The sequence below is a fragment of the Plasmodium vinckei genome, assembly GCF_900681995.1.
Source record: "Plasmodium vinckei vinckei genome assembly, chromosome: PVVCY_13".
NCBI classification, from domain to species: domain Eukaryota; phylum Apicomplexa; class Aconoidasida; order Haemosporida; family Plasmodiidae; genus Plasmodium; species Plasmodium vinckei.
In genome coordinates this window covers 453,170-476,023 of record NC_051305.1, presented here as the reverse complement: position 1 = coordinate 476,023, position 22,854 = coordinate 453,170, and the positions used below count along the sequence as shown (strand labels likewise).

At 22.7% G+C, this 22,854-nt stretch overlaps 5 protein-coding genes across 5 annotated transcripts; 3 read left to right on the top strand and 2 right to left on the bottom strand.

Annotated features, from left to right (window-relative positions):
- Positions 1-1,134: 1,134 nt before the first annotated feature.
- Positions 1,135-3,057, top strand: PVVCY_1301150 (conserved Plasmodium protein, unknown function; the record flags this gene model as incomplete). Its single annotated transcript, XM_008623791.2, has 2 exons — positions 1,135-2,418; positions 2,512-3,057. The coding sequence occupies 2 exons, from the start codon at positions 1,135-1,137 to the stop codon at positions 3,055-3,057; spliced, it is 1,830 nt and encodes a 609-aa protein (XP_008622013.2).
- A 1,910-nt stretch (positions 3,058-4,967) lies between these two features.
- PVVCY_1301140 (ATP-dependent RNA helicase DDX5, putative) lies at positions 4,968-7,872 on the bottom strand (the record flags this gene model as incomplete). The annotated part of the gene is made up of 3 exons (XM_008623790.2): positions 4,968-5,437; positions 5,585-5,675; positions 6,865-7,872. 3 exons carry the CDS (start codon positions 7,870-7,872, stop codon positions 4,968-4,970), a joined length of 1,569 nt encoding a protein of 522 aa, XP_008622012.1.
- Positions 7,873-10,732: 2,860 nt separating this feature from the next.
- Positions 10,733-14,547, top strand: PVVCY_1301130 (conserved Plasmodium protein, unknown function; the record flags this gene model as incomplete). The annotated part of the gene is made up of 3 exons (XM_037634718.1): positions 10,733-13,678; positions 13,782-14,313; positions 14,390-14,547. The coding sequence occupies 3 exons, from the start codon at positions 10,733-10,735 to the stop codon at positions 14,545-14,547; spliced, it is 3,636 nt and encodes a 1,211-aa protein (XP_037490775.1).
- Positions 14,548-15,816: 1,269 nt separating this feature from the next.
- On the top strand, positions 15,817-17,297 carry PVVCY_1301120 (conserved Plasmodium protein, unknown function; the record flags this gene model as incomplete). The annotated part of the gene is made up of 3 exons (XM_008623788.2): positions 15,817-15,973; positions 16,152-16,498; positions 16,755-17,297. The coding sequence occupies 3 exons, from the start codon at positions 15,817-15,819 to the stop codon at positions 17,295-17,297; spliced, it is 1,047 nt and encodes a 348-aa protein (XP_008622010.1).
- A 962-nt stretch (positions 17,298-18,259) lies between these two features.
- On the bottom strand, positions 18,260-20,337 carry PVVCY_1301110 (RNA-binding protein, putative; the record flags this gene model as incomplete). Its single annotated transcript, XM_008623787.2, has 4 exons — positions 18,260-19,306; positions 19,411-19,479; positions 19,610-19,824; positions 20,049-20,337. The coding sequence occupies 4 exons, from the start codon at positions 20,335-20,337 to the stop codon at positions 18,260-18,262; spliced, it is 1,620 nt and encodes a 539-aa protein (XP_008622009.2).
- Positions 20,338-22,854: the final 2,517 nt, after the last annotated feature.

The following is a 22,854-nucleotide window of genomic DNA, read 5'->3' as shown; positions in this document are numbered from 1 at the left end:
ATAGTTTTATAATTAGTTAAATTAATAGTTTGCTTTTTTATATTCGACACTATTTTTAATATATAGTAAGCAATTTATGTATGTGTGTAGATTATTAATATAACACATTTTGTATTTGCAAACATTTGCATGTCCTTCTCTTATGTTTGTACATATATATATTTGCATTTACATCGAATTTGCGTTTTAACTTATTTTATAACTTCGAGAATGCTCTATTTTCAATGATATTAACAATGTTGTTAAATGCTGATAATGTTAATAGGAGGTTGGTTTAAGGGTTTCACAACTTTGTTGTGTGTATCTACATATATCTGTTCAATGGGTATGTAGTTTCACTATTTTTATAAAAGTTTTTCCACTATTGGATTGGTATGAGGAATGTACTTTACTTCTTTAAAGAGGCTGTGTGCATATTTGTGCAATATATTTTAGTTTTATAAAAAAATGGGGTTTTATTAGTAACATGTTTTTAGGTTTATGAGAGGCTTGATTGAAAAGAGAAAGATTGAATTTTTTTATTTTATATTTTTCTCTTTAACTAATTAAAACATATTTTTACGCATTTTGTTTTCCTTGATATATTATATGTTTCTTATATGGTAAGGTCTATATTATTGTTATTTTATTTCTCTTATTTATCCTACAGTTTTACAATTTTTTAAAATGTAAATAAATATAGAAATATGTGCAAAGACGGAAAGAAAATGAGCATATAGCTATGCTCAATACATAATATTAGTTTGCTCATTTTCTTTCCATCTTTGTGCATATTAAAAAGAGTTGCATTATTTTAGGACAAGACAAATAATTTTTTTTTTAAAAGTTTATTGGAACTATTTTGTAGAACTGTTTTCTTTTAACACATTTTTGAAAAAATAAAAATGTGTATATATTTACATTTTCAATATAAAAACATATTGATATAGTATATTTATGTCAGACTAATTACACACATTTTTTATTTGAAGAATATGTTAAACATTTGAAGTATTTTAAATTATTTATTAAAAATACAGTGAAATATAATAAGGATTTTCATTTAGTACTGTCTTATATGGGTAAAGTATGTTCTACTAATTGCTTATACCGCCAAGGGAATGTAAAATAGGTAAATAATATGTAGCTAGAGAAATGAATTTTAATAAAACAAAATTAAAAAATGATCAGAAATCGATTAGTAAGAATGATATACAAATGAGTAACGAACATGCTGCATTATGTGTTGTTGAAAAGCTTTGGAATATTTTTGATATCAAGTCTGAGAATTTTATTGATCTGTTTAATGATAGTATTTATAATGGGCTAACAAAAAAAGGAAAAAATAAATTTAAAAAATATATTTTACCACATTTAAAATTAAAGGCTTATAATTTAGAAGCACTTAAACTTTTAGATGATGAAAATATTGGAAGTAGCAAAGAGGGGATGAACAAAAATAATTTAAAATATAATATAGATAAATTAAAAAGGATAGCAAATGAAAATGATGTATCTTTGCTATTAAATTTTAATGATACACATTTATTAAATACAAAAAAAAAGGAAGGTAGAATGTTAATTATTTCGAAAAAAACATTTATAAATATAATAAAAGAAAAAATTAAAACAGAGAATAGATTATTAAATCCGGATAATTATATTTTAGACACACTCTTAGAAATTTCAAAAAATAAAAAACAATTTTTTATAAATAAAGAAAAGGGAAAAATTATGGACAAATTTAAGTTATATAGATATTATGATTATCCATTCGAACAACGACTAAATAATGCACATAGTAAGGTTGTAAATTATATAATTAAAAAAAATTTCAAAAAAAATGACAACAATGGTGATGAAGCAGGAAATATTTTAAAAAAATTAGACTATGAAGTAATGGAAAATGAAAATATGTTAAACAAAATAATCCATGAAAGTATACTACAAGTATCAAAGAAAAATAAATCTAACTCTACTAAAGATGAGACAAATCATATTAAGAATAATTTTGGAAATTGTAATTTTTACAACATTAATCATAAAAAATTTATGTATCGAGAAACATTACTCAAGAGAAAAGAAAAAAAATGTAATGATCCTTTATATATATTAAAAAAATTTTTAGAGAAAGACAGAAATGATTTAAATTATAAGCAAAATACAATTATTCGTGAATTACAAGAGTGTACTTTTCAGCCTAATGTTTATAAATATTTAAGTCGTGAAAAAAGTGATATGACACAAAAAAAAAGAAAAAATATAATTGAAAAAATTAAAAAAGAAGACCAAGTTATAGAAAATATATTTAGTGATAATACGGATAGCATTATAGCAAAGGAAGTACATGAGCATATTTTAAAACAAAATGCAAAGAAATATTACAACACAACTAGTGAGGATATGAACTATTTTAACTCCCATTTTTTGGAAAACAGGGTAAGCATGGTAATATGCATAGTATGACAATACCATCTTATTACATATATATATGTTTTTTTTTCAACTTTTTCTTCATTCTCATTGTGGCAGAATAATTATGGCAGAATAGATCGAAAGCATGAGGATCCTACACACCGAGTATGCAGAAATGCTAGAAGAACCGGATTAATCAATTATAATAATAAAATAAATTCAAGAATGATAAAAATAAATTATGAAAATAATTGGAATAATGAAATAAGATTAAATGGGCGAGGGTTAAACGCAAAAATTATACCTAATTTTAATCTATACCAAAAAATAAACAATATGAGCATGGGTACAAATAATGAACATTTAAGTGGCAAAATGGTAGAATATCAAAATTTTAATCGAAAGAAACAAATGACTAATTCAACATCAACTAAGAGTAACAATAATAATGTGAAAAAAATAAATCCCAGAATTAAAAATGATATTTCTTATAGTGTTGGTAAAAATGATTTTATGAAATCCGTTATGTTTAATAGTATTAATATTATTGAGCCCAAAACTCCCAAAATTATTGGAGTAGAAGATAATGATGCAAATTTAGAGAAAATAGAAAAGCTACTTTTATCTTTACCTAATAAATTTTATTTTGCAAGCATGTGCTAAAAAAATAATATATATAATACCCAAATTATTTATATATTAAAAAATAAGATTCATAAGAAATGAACATCATTAAAATTGCTACAATTGTTCTTTATTTTTTAATATACAATTTTTTTTTAATTAATTTTTTTTATAATTTACATAATATAGCTATAAAGCTATTTTACAAGATTACGATCAAAAATAATATGAACATTTCAGGAAATATTCTCTTAATATTGTAAAAATAAAATACAGAATAGAAAATAACCTTTAAATTTTATGAATTCGTCATATAATATCCCATATATTTTCGAGCTAATTGTATACATATAGCTATTTTTATTATTATTATTTTTTTTTTTTTTTGGTCATGCAAAAATTTGATAATTTAAAATTGTTATACACACGCCAAAATTGACGTGACAAAAATTTGTGGTATTGTATTTAAGTACCTCCTACACGGCAATCTTTAGTAAAAGGCGAAAGATTGATTCGTTATGTAGTAAGTACACACACCAGGCATAAAAATTACGTAATATTTTTTTTTACTATGTATTATTTTAAATATCAAAATCGTACCACTCATATTTATGTTAATATTACTAGCATATTTTTTAAATAAAATAAAAAATGTCAGAAATAATTTGAATTATACATTTTTTATATCGTTTTTATTGAATAAATATAATAATTTATATTTTATCATTTATTCAAAATTATATGAAAATTATTTTATTGCTACTATTGTAGTAATGGTAATATATGGATAAATACGTAGCAAGTAGTATAGCAATATTAACTATATGGATTATGTATATAATCGTTCCTGGTCGGGATTTCTTTCTTTTCTAAGTAGTATATTAAGCAGGTTTCTCTACTTGAAATATAGGGGGGGAAAAATGGATAAGAAAATTCTAAGATCTAAGTTCCCATATTGTTAATCGCTTTATATTTTTTATTCTAAATTAAAATATCAAATTTTTACTTTTTTTATAAGAACAATTTTATAAGGGGGTAACACCCAAAATTAGAGGGATTAAGGATGATAAACTAACCATTTCCAATTTTTTAGCGCTTATAGAAAATTTGTTTAGCCTTATTAAACTTAAAAAATAATGAACTATATTCCTTAAAATGAGCTTATTAATTATTTATAATATATTAATACAAAATTTTAAGCAAGTTTCTTTACTTTTCAATTTGTATAACTATTTATTTATAATTTATGTTCTTTACGGAACAGAATTGTTAACCTATTTTCCATGTGTTGTCTACCCTCTTGTACTGCATACTTCATGCTGTACAGGAATAAATAACATCGATATGCTTCCAATATTGTAGTGAGCATTTACTATAATAAATATTTGTGGATAGAAAAATCGTTGCTTTGTATGTTTTGTATAATTTTCAAATATAATTTGAAAAAATATGATACGTACAGTTTATTTTATATATTACTTATGAGGAATAAAAAATGGTAAAGGAAAATAATGAATAACAAACAGTAATATTATGTGTTCATATGAATATTGTATATAATTAAACATAAATTATAACCAAAAAAAAGAAAAATATATATTCTTTTTAAAGTAATTTCATATTATAAAATATTTAAAAAATATAATATTAAAACATAAAAATGCATAAAACTGCGTATTATTGTATACATCATATATTACATGTATGTATATATGTGTATGTAACATATTTAACTAAAATATTTAGCATGAATTTCGTAAATATTAAACATAAATGTGTTTATACAAACTATATAAATATATGTATGTAGGGCATATTCTTTTAATTAGCTATGATTTTAAATGTTTTCCATTTTTTGATGGTGTTTAAATATTATTAAAATAAAAGATTTTTGAATAAATTTTTACTATATCATTTCCTATATAATATAGAAAGTGAAACACTAAAAATTAGTAATATCTATTTCCGCCTCTTCCTGAGAAGTTAGAATTATATCCTGAACGTCCAGAACTATAATATGGGTTTCTTCTTTGATTGTTACCCGATGAAAATGAAATTTTTTCTAATTGTGGTGGTATAGGTTGTTCAGATTCTCTTAATATTTTAACTAATTCTTTAGCTAATCTATATTTATCAGATGTTAAAAATGTAAAGGATGCACCATGTGCCCCTGCTCTTCCTGTTCTACCAATTCTGTGAACATAATCTTCAATTTGATTAGGAAAATCATAATTAATTACAAATTTTACATTCTTGATATCAAGACCTCTTGATGCAACATCGGTTGCTATTAAAATTGGGCTTTTTCCTGTTTTAAAATCATTTAAAACCCATCTTCTTTCCTCTTGCTTTTTATCTCCATGGATACACAATGCTGGCATTCCCTCTAGTCTTAAAGCTTTTGTTATGAAATCAGCGCCTAAAAATGGATAATAAAATATGTACAGCATATGTTAGAAAATAGTATATCGCATACATATATTTAAATTGGTATTATATAGTAAATATATGTTATCAGACGAATAGACATATTCATTATAAATTATGATGTTTATTTTTGTATTACTTCTTTTGGTTTCAACAAAAACAATTATCCTATCATTTTCCTTGAATATTCTTTGTAGTAGTGATTTTAAATTTCCCAATTTTTCATGTTCCTAAAGAAAAAATAAAGACACATACAAATTGTCAATAAATAAAATAATATATGTATGAATAAAACTTAACAACGAACCCTATATGAGGAATATGCATACAACTGTATAATATAAAAAAAAATATAAGCATATAAAAAAATAAGGGGATGCAAATATATGTATGCGAGATTTTTCGCTTTTAACATATAATAAGGATTATATTTTTGTTTTCGTCTTTATTTAAATTAAATCATGGCGAATCAAAAATATTATAACTAACCTCATTGCAAATTTAAAGTGATAGGACTTCAAAACAAATAGGTGCTTAATTGGGGGGGTTTCTCTTATTTTAATTTTTTATTTTTCAACAATCTTGCCAGTTTCTCTCTTTAAATAAAAAGATAAATGTATTCCCATGAAAATTATTAAACCCTCATTTTTGTATACCCTTTTATTGATTATGTGTATGAAATAATTCATAAATAAAAATGAGATATAAAAAAATATATATTTATCAAGAAACAAAAAAAAAATAATTAAAAAGGGATCCACGCATATTTGGACATAAATATATTATCATGGTTGGGCAAATGTGATTGGCTAAAAATATAAAATACTTTAATTAGAAAAACCTTTTTATCACTTATAAATTTGCAATGACTTGCTATTCTGCTCCTTATTATATGAACTTCAACATAAAAATGGGTAAGGGTAAGCATAGGCCATATGGTATATATGTAACAAATATATACATAAACATATTAATAAAACAAAACAAAAGCAAAACAAAAACAATTATGTATGGGATGTTAATAAGTCGATAGACACTATGGCCAATCTTATCAACACATCCCAATTTCGGAAAGCAATGATGAAAATCTTACAAAACAATAATAAATTAACTAAAAATAATAAAACATTTAATCCCATAAAAAATCATGAGCATAACAAAAAAATATTAAATATATCACTCTTCAAAATTGTGCAAATTATATCAATATATAAAAATTAGTAATAAAAGAATATAGTGTAAAAAAATAATTGTTGCAAACATTTAAAAAGGTGTGCAAATGTACACATGCAATATATGTGTGTATATAATTAATTTTATTAACAAGTCATAATTTTTTCAAAATTTTTTGAATTAAGCATTGAATTAGCTAGCTAAAAAAAAAATAATTTTTTAATTGCATAATAATAAATTAATTACCTCAATAAGATAAATTTCTTGTTTAATTCTACGACATGCTGTTAAAGTTAGTGAACCAACATTTACATGAATTGGCTGTTCTTTACATAAATCTCTAGCTAATGCTTGTACTTCTTTTGGCCATGTAGCAGACCACATTAATGTTTGTCTATCTGGTCGAATTTGTTCAACTATTTTTCTAATTTGTATTTCAAAACCCATATCTAACATTTTATCTGCTTCATCTAAAACTAAATATGTAACTCTCCTTAAATTCGTTGCATTTTGTTCTAATAAATCAATTAAACGTCCTGGACAAGCAATTAAAATATGTACTCCTTGTCTTAAGGCATAAATTTGCCCACCTTTTGGTACTCCACCATATGCACAAGTATTTCTAACTTTAGATTCTACTGAGAATTTAATACATTCTTGCCTGATTTGTTCAGCTAATTCTCTGGTAGGGGCTAATACTAAAACAATTGGTCCATCCCCATGTTTTAAACTTGGTTGAGCTAATATATGAACAAATGCAGGTAAAATAAAAGCTAATGTTTTACCACTACCTGTTTCGGCTTTACCAATCATATCTTTACCTGATAAAGCTATAGGCCAACCTTGTATTTGTATAGGGGTAGGAGAAACAATATTATTATTTCTTAATGATTTTAATACATAATCAGGAAAACCAACTTTATTAATTGATTCAACAGGGTTTGGTATATTATCACCACCTAATATTGTAATTCTATGTTTATCTCTAATTTCTTTTACTTCTTTCGATGATAATCTACGTATATCATCATGTTCTTTATAAAAATTTTTTTCAAATGGGACTAACTTAAAATTAGACCAATCAACTGGATTTAAATTTTTACCAAGTCCGCCTGAATTATTATTATGATATCCTGAATTATTTCCATAATTTTTTCTTCCTGAATTATAACCTTGATGGTTTCCGTGTGAGCCTCCACCACGGTTTTGATAATTATTATTTGATCGACCTTGGAAACTATTAAAACCTCTCATTTTGTTTATCGACTTTGTATGTATATGCGTGTGTATATGTGGTGGTGTTATTTATATGTGCTTTATTTTGTTTTATATCTATTATTTGGATGCTTGTAAAGGTATTCTTTGTATGTAGGTTTATTTTTATGTCTCTAGTTGGTTCTGGTTACTATTAAGTTGTAGGGTAGTACGTGTTTAATGTATATATATCTTTTATAGAATATATTTTATTTTTAATAATTTTTTGCAGAACTAGCATAAATCTATATGCAATTGTGTTTAGCTATTTTATTCTATGTATATTAAATTTTATATAAATATAAATATATATATTCTACAATTTGGATATAAATTAAACGCAAAATGTAAAATAATGTTTTTAACTTAGGGACTTGAAAAATATAGAGATAAAAAATAAACGATATTTTTCACACGCATTTTAATTTCTATAAAAACAATATATGTTTATATATCAAGTGAGAATAACATTTTATGTATATGTACTTATGATAGTAAGGATGTTTTTATATATTTATGAATTATATAATATAAAATAGGATATAATTTTGTGTTTTAATTAGCAAAACTTTGAAAGCTCATGAAAAAAACACTATACTATATAATATGTTAAAAAGTTGGGAATTTTGAAAAATAATTCAAAATATGTCTCTTTACTTATAAGAAGAAAAAAAATATATATATATTTCACAAATTATAGAAATAAAAACATAAAAATATATTTTATAAATAAAGAGGAGATATCTTTAAATAATATATAAGGAAATAATGATACATATATATAATATGATTGAAATTGATTTAATTAAAAAAAACTTTTTCAATTATATAAAAAAAAAAAATAATGTTTATTTTTCTGGTTAAGTATATTAAAAAAAATGAAATGGCATATACAAAATAAAAAAGGAAAAAAAAACAGTTTAATATATCATTGTTATTTAAGAGATAGTATAAATTATTTTCTGTAATGATAAAACATTTTGTAAAATAAATTAAAATAATTTAAATAAAATAACACAAAATAATATTGTATAATTTTTTATTTCATATATTTTAAAGTTGGCTATTATTTTATATATCTTATAAGGGAAAATATATTTATATCATTTTTTATATGCGTTGAAAAATTTTATATTTCCTATATAATATATGTTGGCTTGTTATTTTTATTTGAATTGTATACGTATTGAAATAAGTTAAAATACAAAAAATTAATAATAAAAATAAATGTCGCTAAAATGATGGAACATACAAATAATGAATATATAAATTTGTATATAAGTATCTACATACTTATAAATCGGTTGTTTATGTTACTTTTTTAAAAAAATTAACAACAATGAAACAGATTGCAGACTTTCCAAATAATTGAGGGAAACTAAGTTTACTTAAATTAAAAAATATTTATAACGATTGTACACATATAAAGAGAAAAAAAGTGGCATATAATAGGTATTACATTTATGTTTTGGCATACTATAATTTATCATATGAATTGTTCTTAAAATTGAATGGTATATATTTTTTTTTCGATGGAAAAAATTTATGGCATTTCCCTTGCTTAAAGTATGTTTATATAGATATCGATTTTGTTGGCGTTTATTATTTTATGGCATATGTAAAAAGTAGTATGTATTATAATATGGTTCTTTTGGAAAATCTCAATTTATAAATATAGATATATCATAAAAATTATATACCTTTTTTTGGAAAGTTTTACTTATCAAATATGTTGATAATTATTCCTTTATGAGGAATATATGTTCGGTCAATTTAGTTTTAAACTGATTAAGTAAAAGGGCAACACATAATATGGTTATATATGCATGCTTAAATTATGCAAATCAATAAGGAATAGTTTTTTAAGTGTGAAACTGTAAATATGTACATGCATAATATAATTAAAAAGGGAAATAAGCATAGTCTACATTCTATATTAGTCTAAGCAAGGAACATGCTAAGGTTTTGTGGAGTATACGAATATAATAATTTTTCTTTTTTAGTTGGCATAAATAGGTGTCACTAATTATCAAAATATGAAAATGATTTGTGTATGTAATTATATAGGGCATATTATAATGTGTATATGTATGGATATATCTTTTTTACAATTATTCATTTTGTCCCTTTTCAATTTAATAAATATGTTTACTTATGGATATACATAGTATTGTTATAGTGGTTGAAAAAATGAAATAGCAGAAATAGGATGTTTATTCTTTTTTTGTTAAAGACATTTTCACAGGTTTAATGGGGGTAGACACAATTGTTTTCAATACTTACTTAACAATTTATATATTTAAAAAAGTTGTATAAAAAAATAAAATTATATTTTTAAAATTTGCTATGTTAAATATAACACAATTTATATTAGGTTTAAATTATGTTTGTCATAAAATTGAGGTTGTGTATATGTACGCTTGCACCCATGCAACTATATTGCAAGCACAAATGTTTAGTTAATCTAAAATATATAAGTATACATATGGATATATAAAAAAATAAAAATAAGGGATATATCTCAAAGTATTACTAAAATAAAAATATATCTTAGCAACATAAATATTTTATTTCAAGAAATATTTTTAGAAGTCTTATAACCATTCTCAAATTATGTAGGTAGTATATATTGGAGAATTTATTTATTTTTTTTATTTTATATATTTGTTTTTTTTTTTGAGTTCCTTTATAATTATGACAAATATTTATATTCTACTTAAAAGGAAAATAAAAAAATTAGTGTAAATTTTTTAGCTGACTTTTACGAATTTTCAAACCTTTTTGAAAAAACTATAAAACTTAATTGTTGGGACATTTAAAATTATTTTCAAAAAAAAAAAAATTAATACTAATAGTTATCATGAAAAATTATATTTACGATTGCAGAAATGAATATGAACAGAAAAACTCAGATAATTTAGAGAATGTTATTGAAGGGGTTGGGAATGTGTTTGTTCGTTGTGATGGTAATCCAAACCAAATTTGTAAAGTTGAAAATAAAGAAGCAATGATACATCAAAAAAAATATGTCTATCCCATGATTAATGATAATGAAGATAGAAAAGAAAAGTATAGTAGTGATAAACAAGGTAAGCCAGACAAAAATGTGTTTCACATTTTTTGCAAAAAATATACAAAAGCATTTGTTCATAAGCCAAGATATTTAATACTGGGTTTAATTATAGGATGTTTGATGTCTATGTTAATGTTTTTTTCTGTATATAATCATTTTTTCCAATTATGTGATAAAAAATATAGTATTGAAAATAAGAATGGGAATGATTGCAGTTATTTTGGGTGGTTTTCTAAATATATAGATAAAAACAATTTTCTTAAAATGAATATAGAAAAAAGTGAAAACGTAATTATTAAATCTAGTGATGAGGTTGGGAAAAGTGTAGATGATTTTTTAAAAAATTATAAGAAAGAAAAAACAGCATCTCTACTATTTTACATTGATAAAAATGGTACCGATTTGTCTGAAAATAAAAATATATTAAATTATGAAATATTGAAGGATATATTTTTTTTGATTGAATATTTTAAACAAATAAAAATAAAAAATAATAAAGCATGGAAAGATATATGTAGACAATTTGACATCCCATTTAATGGATCAAAATGTTTTGTGTTAGGTCTTTTTACATTTCATGAAATACAAGCTGGATTTTATGACTCAGAAAATAATCTAGAAAAATATTTTAATAGTATAATTACAAAAGATAATAAATCACCAAAACGATATTTTTCTAATTGTGTAAAATTTATTCCACACTTTTTATATTATCCCCATATATTTAATAAAAAAAATCTGAACGTAAATAATATAATATTAGATATAGGGAAAAATGTTGAAGCACTTTTATTTGTTTTTAATTTTGATGAAAATGTTGATGAAGACTTGTTAAATGAATGGTTTCATGAGTTAAACAATATAGTAGAAATAGTTAATTCCGGAAAATTGAAGGAGCTGAGAATGGCTAATCAAGACAACACGAGTTTTGTATATAAGTTAGAAAAGAATAGTAAGTTAGGTGTAGAAAATAATAACAAAACGGATGGTAATGAAAAGGAAAACGATTGGAAGGTTGCAGTTGTTAATAGTAAAATTGTTGAAGAAAGTGAAATGATGTCTATTATTTCAGGACTTAAATCAAATTATTTATTTATAATATTATCATATTTATTTATAATATATTATATAAACTCATTCACATCAAATATGAATATAAAACAAAAAAATAAAATTATTATTATTATGAGTATATATGGGTTGTCGTTATTTTCTTTTAGTACAAGTTTTTTTTTACATATACTATTTAGATTATATATATTAAAAATATATTTATTAAATTATATTTTGGTGTTTTTCTTGAGTTTTATATTTTGTTGTATTAATATTTTTTATTATGAAAAGGAACAAAAAAAGAAAAATGAAGATATGACAAAGTCTATACAAAAATTGGGTGATAAAAATGGTGCAGAAGAATGTTGCAAAATAAATATGAGCAAATATAATTTTAGAGCAAGCTATAAATCATTAATATTAGTTTCTAAAATAGTTTTAGTGCTTATAATAATATATTTAATTGGTTTAACATGTTCCTATAAAATTGTTAATAAATTTTCTGTAAATTCATTGATTAATCTGGTTAGTTTATTTTTTTTTTATGCCTTATTTTTTAATAATATTTTCTCAATGATGATCTATACAAGAGAGACAACCATTTTCATTGACAAAGATAAGCATACCGAGGTATCTCCAAACAGTTCAAACAAAATTACTCAAGTAAAAGACAAGTATATACCAGAATTGGCTAGTCCACACATTAATAATAGTAGTAACAATAATAATAGTATTAACAATAATAATAGTAATAATTTTGTTATTTCAAATATTTGGGAAAATCCAAACAATAATTCAGAAATCGTTGGCAATACAACTGAATTATATGCACACAACGATAATATAATAGCTAGAAATTATGTACAAAATTATATGAACGGAAATATAGAAAATGGGCCTAAACTGAATGACGGTTCGAATTTTGTATATGCCTCTAACTTAGTGCCAGATTTCAATGGGGGTGATCAGAAAATTTGTGAGAAAAAAGAAAAAAGTATCGAAGAAAAAATAATGCAAATATATAAAAGTTCTTATACTAAAAAAGTAATAGCAATTGTAACATTTTGGTCGCTTTTATTTGTTTCATTATTTTTATATATGATTATTAAACATAATATAATATTTGATCCATATAAATATATAAACCGAGATTCTAGATTGAAAGATTTTTTGTTTACGTTTGAAAAAAAAGCTAGTTATATATTGGAGCCTGGATATATTGTTTTACCATCGTCTAATGAATTTGATTATGAGGTTGAAGAAAATAGAGATAAAATTATAAACTTAATTGATAGACTAAAAGATGAAGGATATATTAATGAGCCAATTATTTCATGGGTTCATGGATTTAAGTTAAGCCAAAATATTTGTGGAAATATAAACCCATTAGATAAACAATATAATTTAGATAATTATGTAAAACAATGTAATCATATTATTTCACAAAAAGAAAATAAGAAATTGCATTTTGAAGATTTAAAACTTATTTTTTGTCAAAATAAAGAAGATTTATGTACAAATTTTTATAAACTTATTTATTTTTGGATGCATTTGAAAGATGATGGAATATATGACAATCATTTTGTTCGAATTCGGACAATGTTTCAAAATAATATGAATAAATTATTGCCTCAATTTTATACAATAACTCCACATTTATTCTATAAAAATTTTATAGTGGTATGTAAAATGAATGAAAAAAAATATATATATATAATGTCTACCTATATGTGTTTGAATTTTCTATTGTTATTATCATTTATTTTTTTTTATGCACATGCAGATGGATCCGTCTCATAACATAACGAGTAGCAGGATCGGATTTATGCTTCACAATTATCCAACAGATCAAGATAAAAATATAGAATTATTTAAAAAAATAGACAAAATTGTAAAAAGTAGCAATGTAAAAAATATGTACTTTTACTCAGATACATATATATTATATAACCAAGCTATAAATTTTTATAAGGAATATAAATCAATGATCATATTATATTTTTTGTTAATATTTATACTAATATATTTATTTAATATATTGAGTATAATAATAATATTTAAGTTTTGGTTATGTACCATATTAAGTGCATTATATTTTATCCATTGTTTTAATATAAATACAGATTCAATAAGTATCATATTATTGGTCCTAAGTTCCGTAATATCTATGTCTCACTATTTATATTCGACCCTTTTTTTTAAAGAAATAATTATAAAGAATAAAAGTTATAAGCTACAGATATGTAAGTCTCTACCTTATTTTATATTCCTGGCATTGTGTAAGTTTAGCGGAAAAGAGAAACATAAAAATGTTTGTAAAAAAAATATCTCATTTTTTTTTTTATTTATTCAATAATGTATTATTTTGTTTATTCCTAATTTCCGATGCAGATCAAATAAGTTTTCGTTTCAATGATTATGTGTCCAATGTTTTTAGGTTTTTAATTTTAAATCATTTATTTTGGTTTTTATTTTATTGCCTAATAATATTTTTTATGCAAAAGGCACACAAAAATAGAGAGCGTTACAACTGCATTGGTCAGTCATAAAAACGGGTATATGGATAGATATGGTACTTGATAAAATATGAAGAATCGAAGATATATTAAAATTAGCAAGTATGAAAAAGTGGCAATAATTTGGCCTACTCCCTTTTTTGTTCTTTTTTCTATGAGATTGCATTAAGCCAATTCAATCATAACCCCATTCAACCATAATCTCATTCAATCATAATCCGATTTTTGTTTTCAATTTAAATTGACACCGATTTGTAAAGTTACAAATTAATATGTATTATAAAAAATGCATAAATAATATGTAGAGAATATTTGTACACACGTCTATATAGTATGTATGCATGTATATATACAAAGCTTATCTCCTATATATGTATATGTGCATATTTATATTTTTTTCTATAGCAAACTATTAATTTATTTAAAGCTTCATAAAAAAAATGAATATATATATATGCGTTGTATTGTTTAAACAAATGAAAACAAAAAAAAATATAAATACAATTGTAGTGTTCTTTTTTTCCAATTTTGAGGTGATAATAAAAATGGTAATGGCGGGAAATAATTCCTTTCTTGGTCCATAATAAATGAAGTTTGAAAAAAAAAAAAACATAAAAAAAAATATAAATAAAGAACCAAAATAATGGTGAAAAAAATGAAAAAAATAAGATTGATATATTATATGTATATATAATGCAGTATTACTGTATGTAGGTAAAATATTCCATACGGATATAATACGGGGGTGTTTTTTTATAGGATTGCATGAACGGAATGAAAATATTTAATGCATAAATATGTATAATATATATTACTTACATAATTTATAGTTTTGATTTTTTAATAAATGAATTCTTTTTTATATTATAATTTTTTTAAATGCTTAATGGCATATATTGAATTAAAAAAAACAAAGATAATAAAATAATCTCACATATATATATAAAGTATAAATATTTAATAGTGAATAATATAAATAATAAAGTACTATATATTTTCTTTAATATTATTGAATAAATAGAAAACAAAATAAAGTGAAAAAGATATAAATAGAAAAATAAAAAAAATACTTAGTCTAAGGTGAGTATGATACGTATATATAATATTATGTATATAAATTTATGTGAACAAGTACAAAAAATGGGGGAGGGAATAGGAAAAATGTAGATTATGCTTTTCTTCTCCCTTTTTTGTGAATGAATATATGAAGTATATTATGTATGTATATATATTATATAATTTTTAATAATTTTCCTTTCCTTTTTTTATACAAACAAACAGTTGTTGAATTATTGTAATAAGATGGCAACAAAAATACAGTATAGTGTTCATACAACGAACAAGTATTCAGTATTTGATACTGACCTTTCAGATGAAGAAAATCGTGATAAAAACAAAAAAAAAACAACTCCAAAAATAAATGAAAAACGTGGACATGAAACGAGTAAACATGACCATGGTAAGTTTATAAGAAATTTGGAAAATCAAAAAAAAAAAAAAAAAAAATTCAAACACTTAAAGTTGGTTATATAGGATATATACATATGCGTGTAGTGTCTTTGTCTGTTCTTTCTTCTATCCATGTTTGAATATGTATGTAGATATTTTGAACTTTTTTTTTTATTTGCCAACTTCAGAAACCGAAGAAATAAATGGAGTTAAGGATATTTCTTTCCCAATAATAAAAGAATATAATGCAAAGAAAACACCTAACACATATTATGATAGATATAATAAATATTCCAATAATATAATAAATGATTTACATGAAAATAGTTATATGCGAGGATATAGAGATTCGTATAATATGCGAGGAAGTAACTTAAGAAGTAAATTTGCAAGGAAAAGAGGGGGCTATAGCAATACCTCTACAAATTTAATGGTAAATAGTAATTATTATAGGGGATCAAGAAATTATGATTATAAAATGGATAGACGAAATTACAATTCATCCTACAATTATAATAAATTTGATTATAGAGAAGTAAGAAAAAATGTTCAACATTAATTGTTTTGCTACTTGTTCATGTTGCATAGTTAAACTATAACAGTGATAATAAAGCAACGGAAAGGGCATATGGTGTATGGCTAGTTGTGATATTTATTATAGGGTTGCATTGCCCATACGAATGCTTTATTTTACTATATTTTTTATGTAAAAATTCTCAATGTGCTTAACCTTTTTGCATAGTTGAAATATGACACATATTTATGTACGTATTTTTATTTTTTGTTTATAGAAAACGTTCAATGATTATAATCATAGCTCGAAGTATGATAATATGAAACGAGAAAATTATGGGGAGGCATCAAATAATGGTAGGAAACATGAGGCAGTTACAATAGATTATGATTTGTACAGGAAACAACAAGAGAAAAAATTAAATCTTAGTAAAAACCTTGAAAATGCAAAGAAAAATAAAAATGAAATAATAAATGAAAGAAATGAAAAGAATGAAAAGATTGAAAAAATAGAAAAGAATAGCAAACTAAATAATTATTCAAAACGTTATGATAATAATATAGGTGAAGATAATAAAGGAGAGAATACAAAAAGAAAAGCAATAAATGTATATCAATATATTTTAGAGGAAGGTGGAAGAGTTGATAAACTTCCTGGATTTCGAAGAAACTTTAGAAATTTTAAAAAAGATAATCATGATAATTGGAATAATAAAAATGATACTAAATCAAAAGCAGCATATGATGAAAAATATTTTAAAAAAAGAGACCCTCCAAATATAAATGATACAAGGGCTTTTCCATCATTAACTAGTAAATAATTAATGAAATATTATATTATTTTTTTTTTTTAAACTTATATTTGTACGCATATATATATGCATATTATATATGTATTCTTTGCATATATTTTCTTCTATTTTTGTTTACATGAGAAACAATGATTTAAAAAAGCGACAAAATTGAAAAACGACAAATATAAATTAAATTTTTAAATTAATATGAAAAATTACTAAATTTTTATCCTATCTCTACCTGAAAATAGGTTGCATGTGCTATTCCTCTGCCATGGGAGGGTGAAACTACTTGACTGTTATATAGTAAATGAGCAACCAAAATGAGGAAATAGAAATGCTAGCCATTATTTATACATGCCTATGTGCATATGATTTATGGGCTTAATATTTTTAAGCTTTATTGAGGGTGATTAAAATAAAAAAATTGAATAAAAAATATAAATTGGTTTTATAAGTTTTATAAAAAATGGTGAATGATTAAAAAAAAGTTAACATTCGAGGTGTTAAAAGTGGAACGAATAATAAATAAGTAAGTAAATAAATAAGAGAGTAAAAATGTATATGTGTACAAATGTGTATATATACTTATATGTATATAATGCAAAAATATTATTAAAATTAAAAAAAAAAATATATAAGTCTTGGACAAACATATACAAGTATATTTTCTTTTTTTGTAATTTAATTTTACAATAAATATGAATGTATATATATTTAAGGTTGAATGGGGCTGCATTTATTGGATCGACACAATTTTTTTCTAATCTCTCCTTTTTTTTTTTCTTGATTTGTTTTCTCTCTGTAATTAATTTAATATTGTTTGGATGAAATGCTAGGAGATGATTATTGTGAAAATATTTTTGCAGACTTACAAAAAAAAATTGAATTAAATTTGGGTATGGGGATAAAGCAATTGCTTCCCAACAAATACCCCAGATAAGAATAATCTGAACTGTATTTAAAATTTATTACATATTTTTGTGGTTTTATTTTTTGACAAGATATGCTGCTAGAGAGCTAAATTGATTCAACCAATTTGGTACTTCATTTTTACTATCATCATTTTCTGTTTGATCATTAGTATTTATTTCTGAATCACTTTTTTTATTCTCCTCTGTAGTGTTGTTAAAGTTATTTGCCAAATTATTATTACTCATATAATTATCGGTGGTAGGAGGAATGTTACTTATTGTTGTATCACCTTGGGATGGATTTAATTTTCTTGGATTATTTCTTTCTAATATTTGAGGATTATATGATACAACTCCTATAAAAGAGTTATTGAAATTTGTTTGAATATTAGTATTGGCATTTAGAATTTCATCAAATATTGGTGTACCAGGGAATATAATATAGAAATGCCAATTTTCGTCTGCTGATGCTAAACCAACTCTATCTTTATTATTAAAATAATTTTTATATGATTCAAAAATATTTATATCTTTTTCATTTTGTATTTCAAAATTATAAATGGCTTCAATTGGTGGTAAATTTTTCATTTTTTTTCTATGACTAATTGTTATGTTTTTTATATTATTATTTAAGAAATTATTTACATCACCACTTAATCCATATGCATTAATATTTAGGTTGTCTTTGTTTTTCATTTCAAGAGTTCCTCTCCATAAAATGGTATTACTATTATTGTTGTATATTTTTTTTTTTTCAAATTCGTTGATATTTTGATAATTTTGTAAATTTGATATAGGATTATTTCTATGTTCATGGTTAGACCCAGAAAAAGGGATGCTAGAAATATCATTTAAATTATTATTATTATTTGTTGTATTTATACAAGGTCTGTTAAAAACATGTTGAACACATTTTCTTAAATGGTCACACAAAAATAATTTTACTCTTGGTGTTTTATGTGTCATATCATTAATCAATGTTTGGATAATATTTTCAACTTCATTATTATTTGTGTCTTTTCTATTTTCATATTCTCTTAATAATTTATTTAAATCGGTATCACTATTTATGTTGTTTATATTTAGGTTGTTGAAATTTCCCATGCGCATTCTTTTGTTTGGCTACGAAAAGGGAGAGAAAAAAAAATAGTTATCATAAAGTGTGTATGTATATATTATGGCAATTTAAAAATGGCAATAACATTTGTGTATATAAAGTTTCTTACTTCATATTCTCTAGAATAGTTAGTGTCTGTGTCATGTTGGTTGGTTGACCCATCTCCTGTTGTAAATCCCTATAAAAAGGAAAAATTAAAAAATGTGCATAGGCTTTATATATTTGCTAAGTAAGAAAAGGGAAATAAAGAGATTTCAATTTATAAAACATTAATAATAATAAATAAATAGATAAAGTTTAATGGTTACACTTCGCATGGGTCGCTTATTATTAGGATAACGATTATTGTAAAGTTGGTTGTTATAAAATTGGTTTGTTCTATTTGGCTTTTTATGAAACTTATTATTATTGTTATTCGGATTGCTTGTCATATTATTATAATAATTATTATTGTTATTATCTTCTTCTCCCTCACCTAATTTTGTATTATTTTTTTTGTAGTCAATTCTTAAAGCTCGACCTTCTACATAAGCGAAACCGAGAAAAGAAAAAGGGGATGAAAATGTATGACTATATATATAGAGAGAGTATGGACATTTTGTTAAGATACGGATTAGAATGAAAATAAGGAGTATATATGGAGTAAAATTGTGTGCAATTATATAAATAGAATATATACAAACCAATAGAATGGTAAATATGAAATTTACAAAAAAAATATACAATGTTTTATTGTTAAATAATTACTTAAAATTTTTCCATTCATTTGCTTTAGACATCTTTTAGCCTCCTCTGGAGTACTAAAATAAACATGTGCAAATATAGCATACGGTCCTACATTTTTATTGACTTTAAGATTTATATTTTCTATGGAACCAAATGGTTTAAACAATTCTAATAGTTCATTTTCGGTTGTCTCTTTTGGTATGTTTTTTACACATAAGATTCTTAACGGTTTATCATCAAATCTATGGTCAAATTCTTTTTTATTAGTAGCCAAATTATTATTTTGATTTTGTATTTGTATATCAGTCATTTATTCGATCGTTTAAATTAGTAATTTTAATATATACGTCATTTAAAAATGGAAAAACAAAGCATAATTCCCTTTTTTTTTTTTTTTTTTTTTTTTTCTTATTTTTACTTAACCAAGTTCGGAAGCAAATATTTATAAAGAAGAAAAAAATAAATTATTTGTTTAAAAAATTATATAAGATCAAATATTTCTACAAAAACTTTGATGTCATAAAAAAATATTGGTTTAATAATATGCACAAATAGTGTTTTTATGGGAATAAATATGTGCTATTAATTGCTGAAATATACTAGAATATAATAAAGCAGTAATGTATATAAAGGTTATAAAATATACAAAAGAACGTGTTGGAATTCGAATAATAAAAATCTGTGATATTTTATTAGGCATATATGTGTTTTCTGTGTTTTAATCTGGCTCACCTTCCGTAATATATTTATGTACAATATATATATGGAAATATAAATATGTGTACGTTTTAATACTTTTTATGATTTTACCACATATTTATTTATATGGTCTTTCTTTAGTGTCAATGGACGAAAGTATAAATACTTGAAAAAATATAAAATAAAAATAAAGCGTGTGCAAAAAAGAAAAAAAAGTTTATTATCACGGGAATATTTTTTTACAACTCTTCATTACAAACATGTACTTTCCTTATATATAATTTGGTTTACACATTTAATGAATTACTCATTAATTTGTCAAATTTTTATTGAGATTAAAGATATACGTATATATAAATATGTATAACTAAAACATTAGGCCTATTCATTCATGCTTTAAATTATTTAGCATTTTAATTTTGTAAGCATTTCCCATTCGCTATCGTAGTATGCAAATAAAAATACATATATTATTTATTTGTTTAATTATATATGAGCCTTTTGTATAAAATGTTAATTTTTAAATTTACAAAAAATCCACCGCTAGTGAGAAATTGCATATTAATAATCCATATGTTTATTTTACATTATTATTTTGATACAATTAAAAAAAATATATTAGCATAATATACAAAAAATAATAAATTCAAAACAAAAGCAAATGTTTTAAATATTTATTTTTTATTTCTTAAAACTAATTAAATTCCTCATAAAATATATATTATAAAAAAAAGAAAAAAAAAGTAAGATAAAATATATATTATTTTATGAATATGTTTTATGCATATATTTTGTACCTATGTCTATATATCATTTATTTTTTTTTCAAAATTCATTACTTTTTGTCGAATTAAAAAAATGGTTTATTTTTAAATATTCTTTAATTGAAAAAAGAGTTTATTTATAAAAAATATTTAAACGAAAATGTTTTTAAAAAAAAAGATTTTTGAACATATACATGCATAGGATTGCACTAAGAAATGTATGGATTATATGGATTATATTTAATAAGTACATAAAAAAAAAATTAATTAATTACGCACGTATATATATGCCAATCCCTGTGATCGTCAGCAAATTTATTGTATATATAATTATTTTTTTTATATGAAACAATTTAATATATTATGCTATATGATTATTACTATTTTTTGTAGTTTAAATATAAGCAGAAATATATAGTTTATTTTTTCAATTAAATATTTTTCTTTTACTTTAATATACTATATATAAATATCAGTTACAAATACTGAAAAGGAAACATTCATATAGAGGAAATAATTCTTTAAGCATATTTTGTAATAATATTTTATGTTAAAAGGATTTTATATAAAATATTTGAACTAAAGTATATCCTGAATTATATGTACAGTTTGCTGTAACACTACACATAGTAAAGTTGTACGTATATATTATTTGGTTTTATATTAAATAAGGAATAATCATATAGTATCCAATTTTTTGCCGTATAAAACATTTCTTATGACTAGCCCATTTTAATTGGTTAATATTGTTTATTGTTATGTCACTCTGATTTGCAAAACGTTTTAGCATTGGCGGTATCGATTTTTTATTTTATATTTATATATTTTTTACTTTTTCTTTTTTATCATCATATAAGTTTTAAATGTCTTTTGGAAAATATCAAATCTTTGCATATAGCTAAATAAAATATTATACAAATTGTTTTAAAAAAAAAAATGTGTACAAACAAGTAAAAAAATAAAACATAGTAATGTTGAAAAGGTTAAACATTTGCAATGCTATATTTATCTGTAGAATATATAATATAGAAATGCTATGTTTTTTATATTTAAACAAAAAATATATGTTGGTATTATCCATGCTTTGAATATAATGAAAAAGACCAAAACAAATGGATATGCATTATATAAAAAAATAACATTTATGTTGTAGAGAATTACATAGAATAGGTAAAAAAAAAAAGGAAACGGAATGTTAATAAAAAAAGGAAATATTATTCTTATATTTTTTTATACATTAATTTGTATAAAAATGTCTGTTATTGTCTTAGCAATTAAAGCATTTGAAAATACAAAATTATGTTTATATCATAAAACAAAAATGAGTGATACAAAGTTTATCACTTTAAAAACATATATAATAA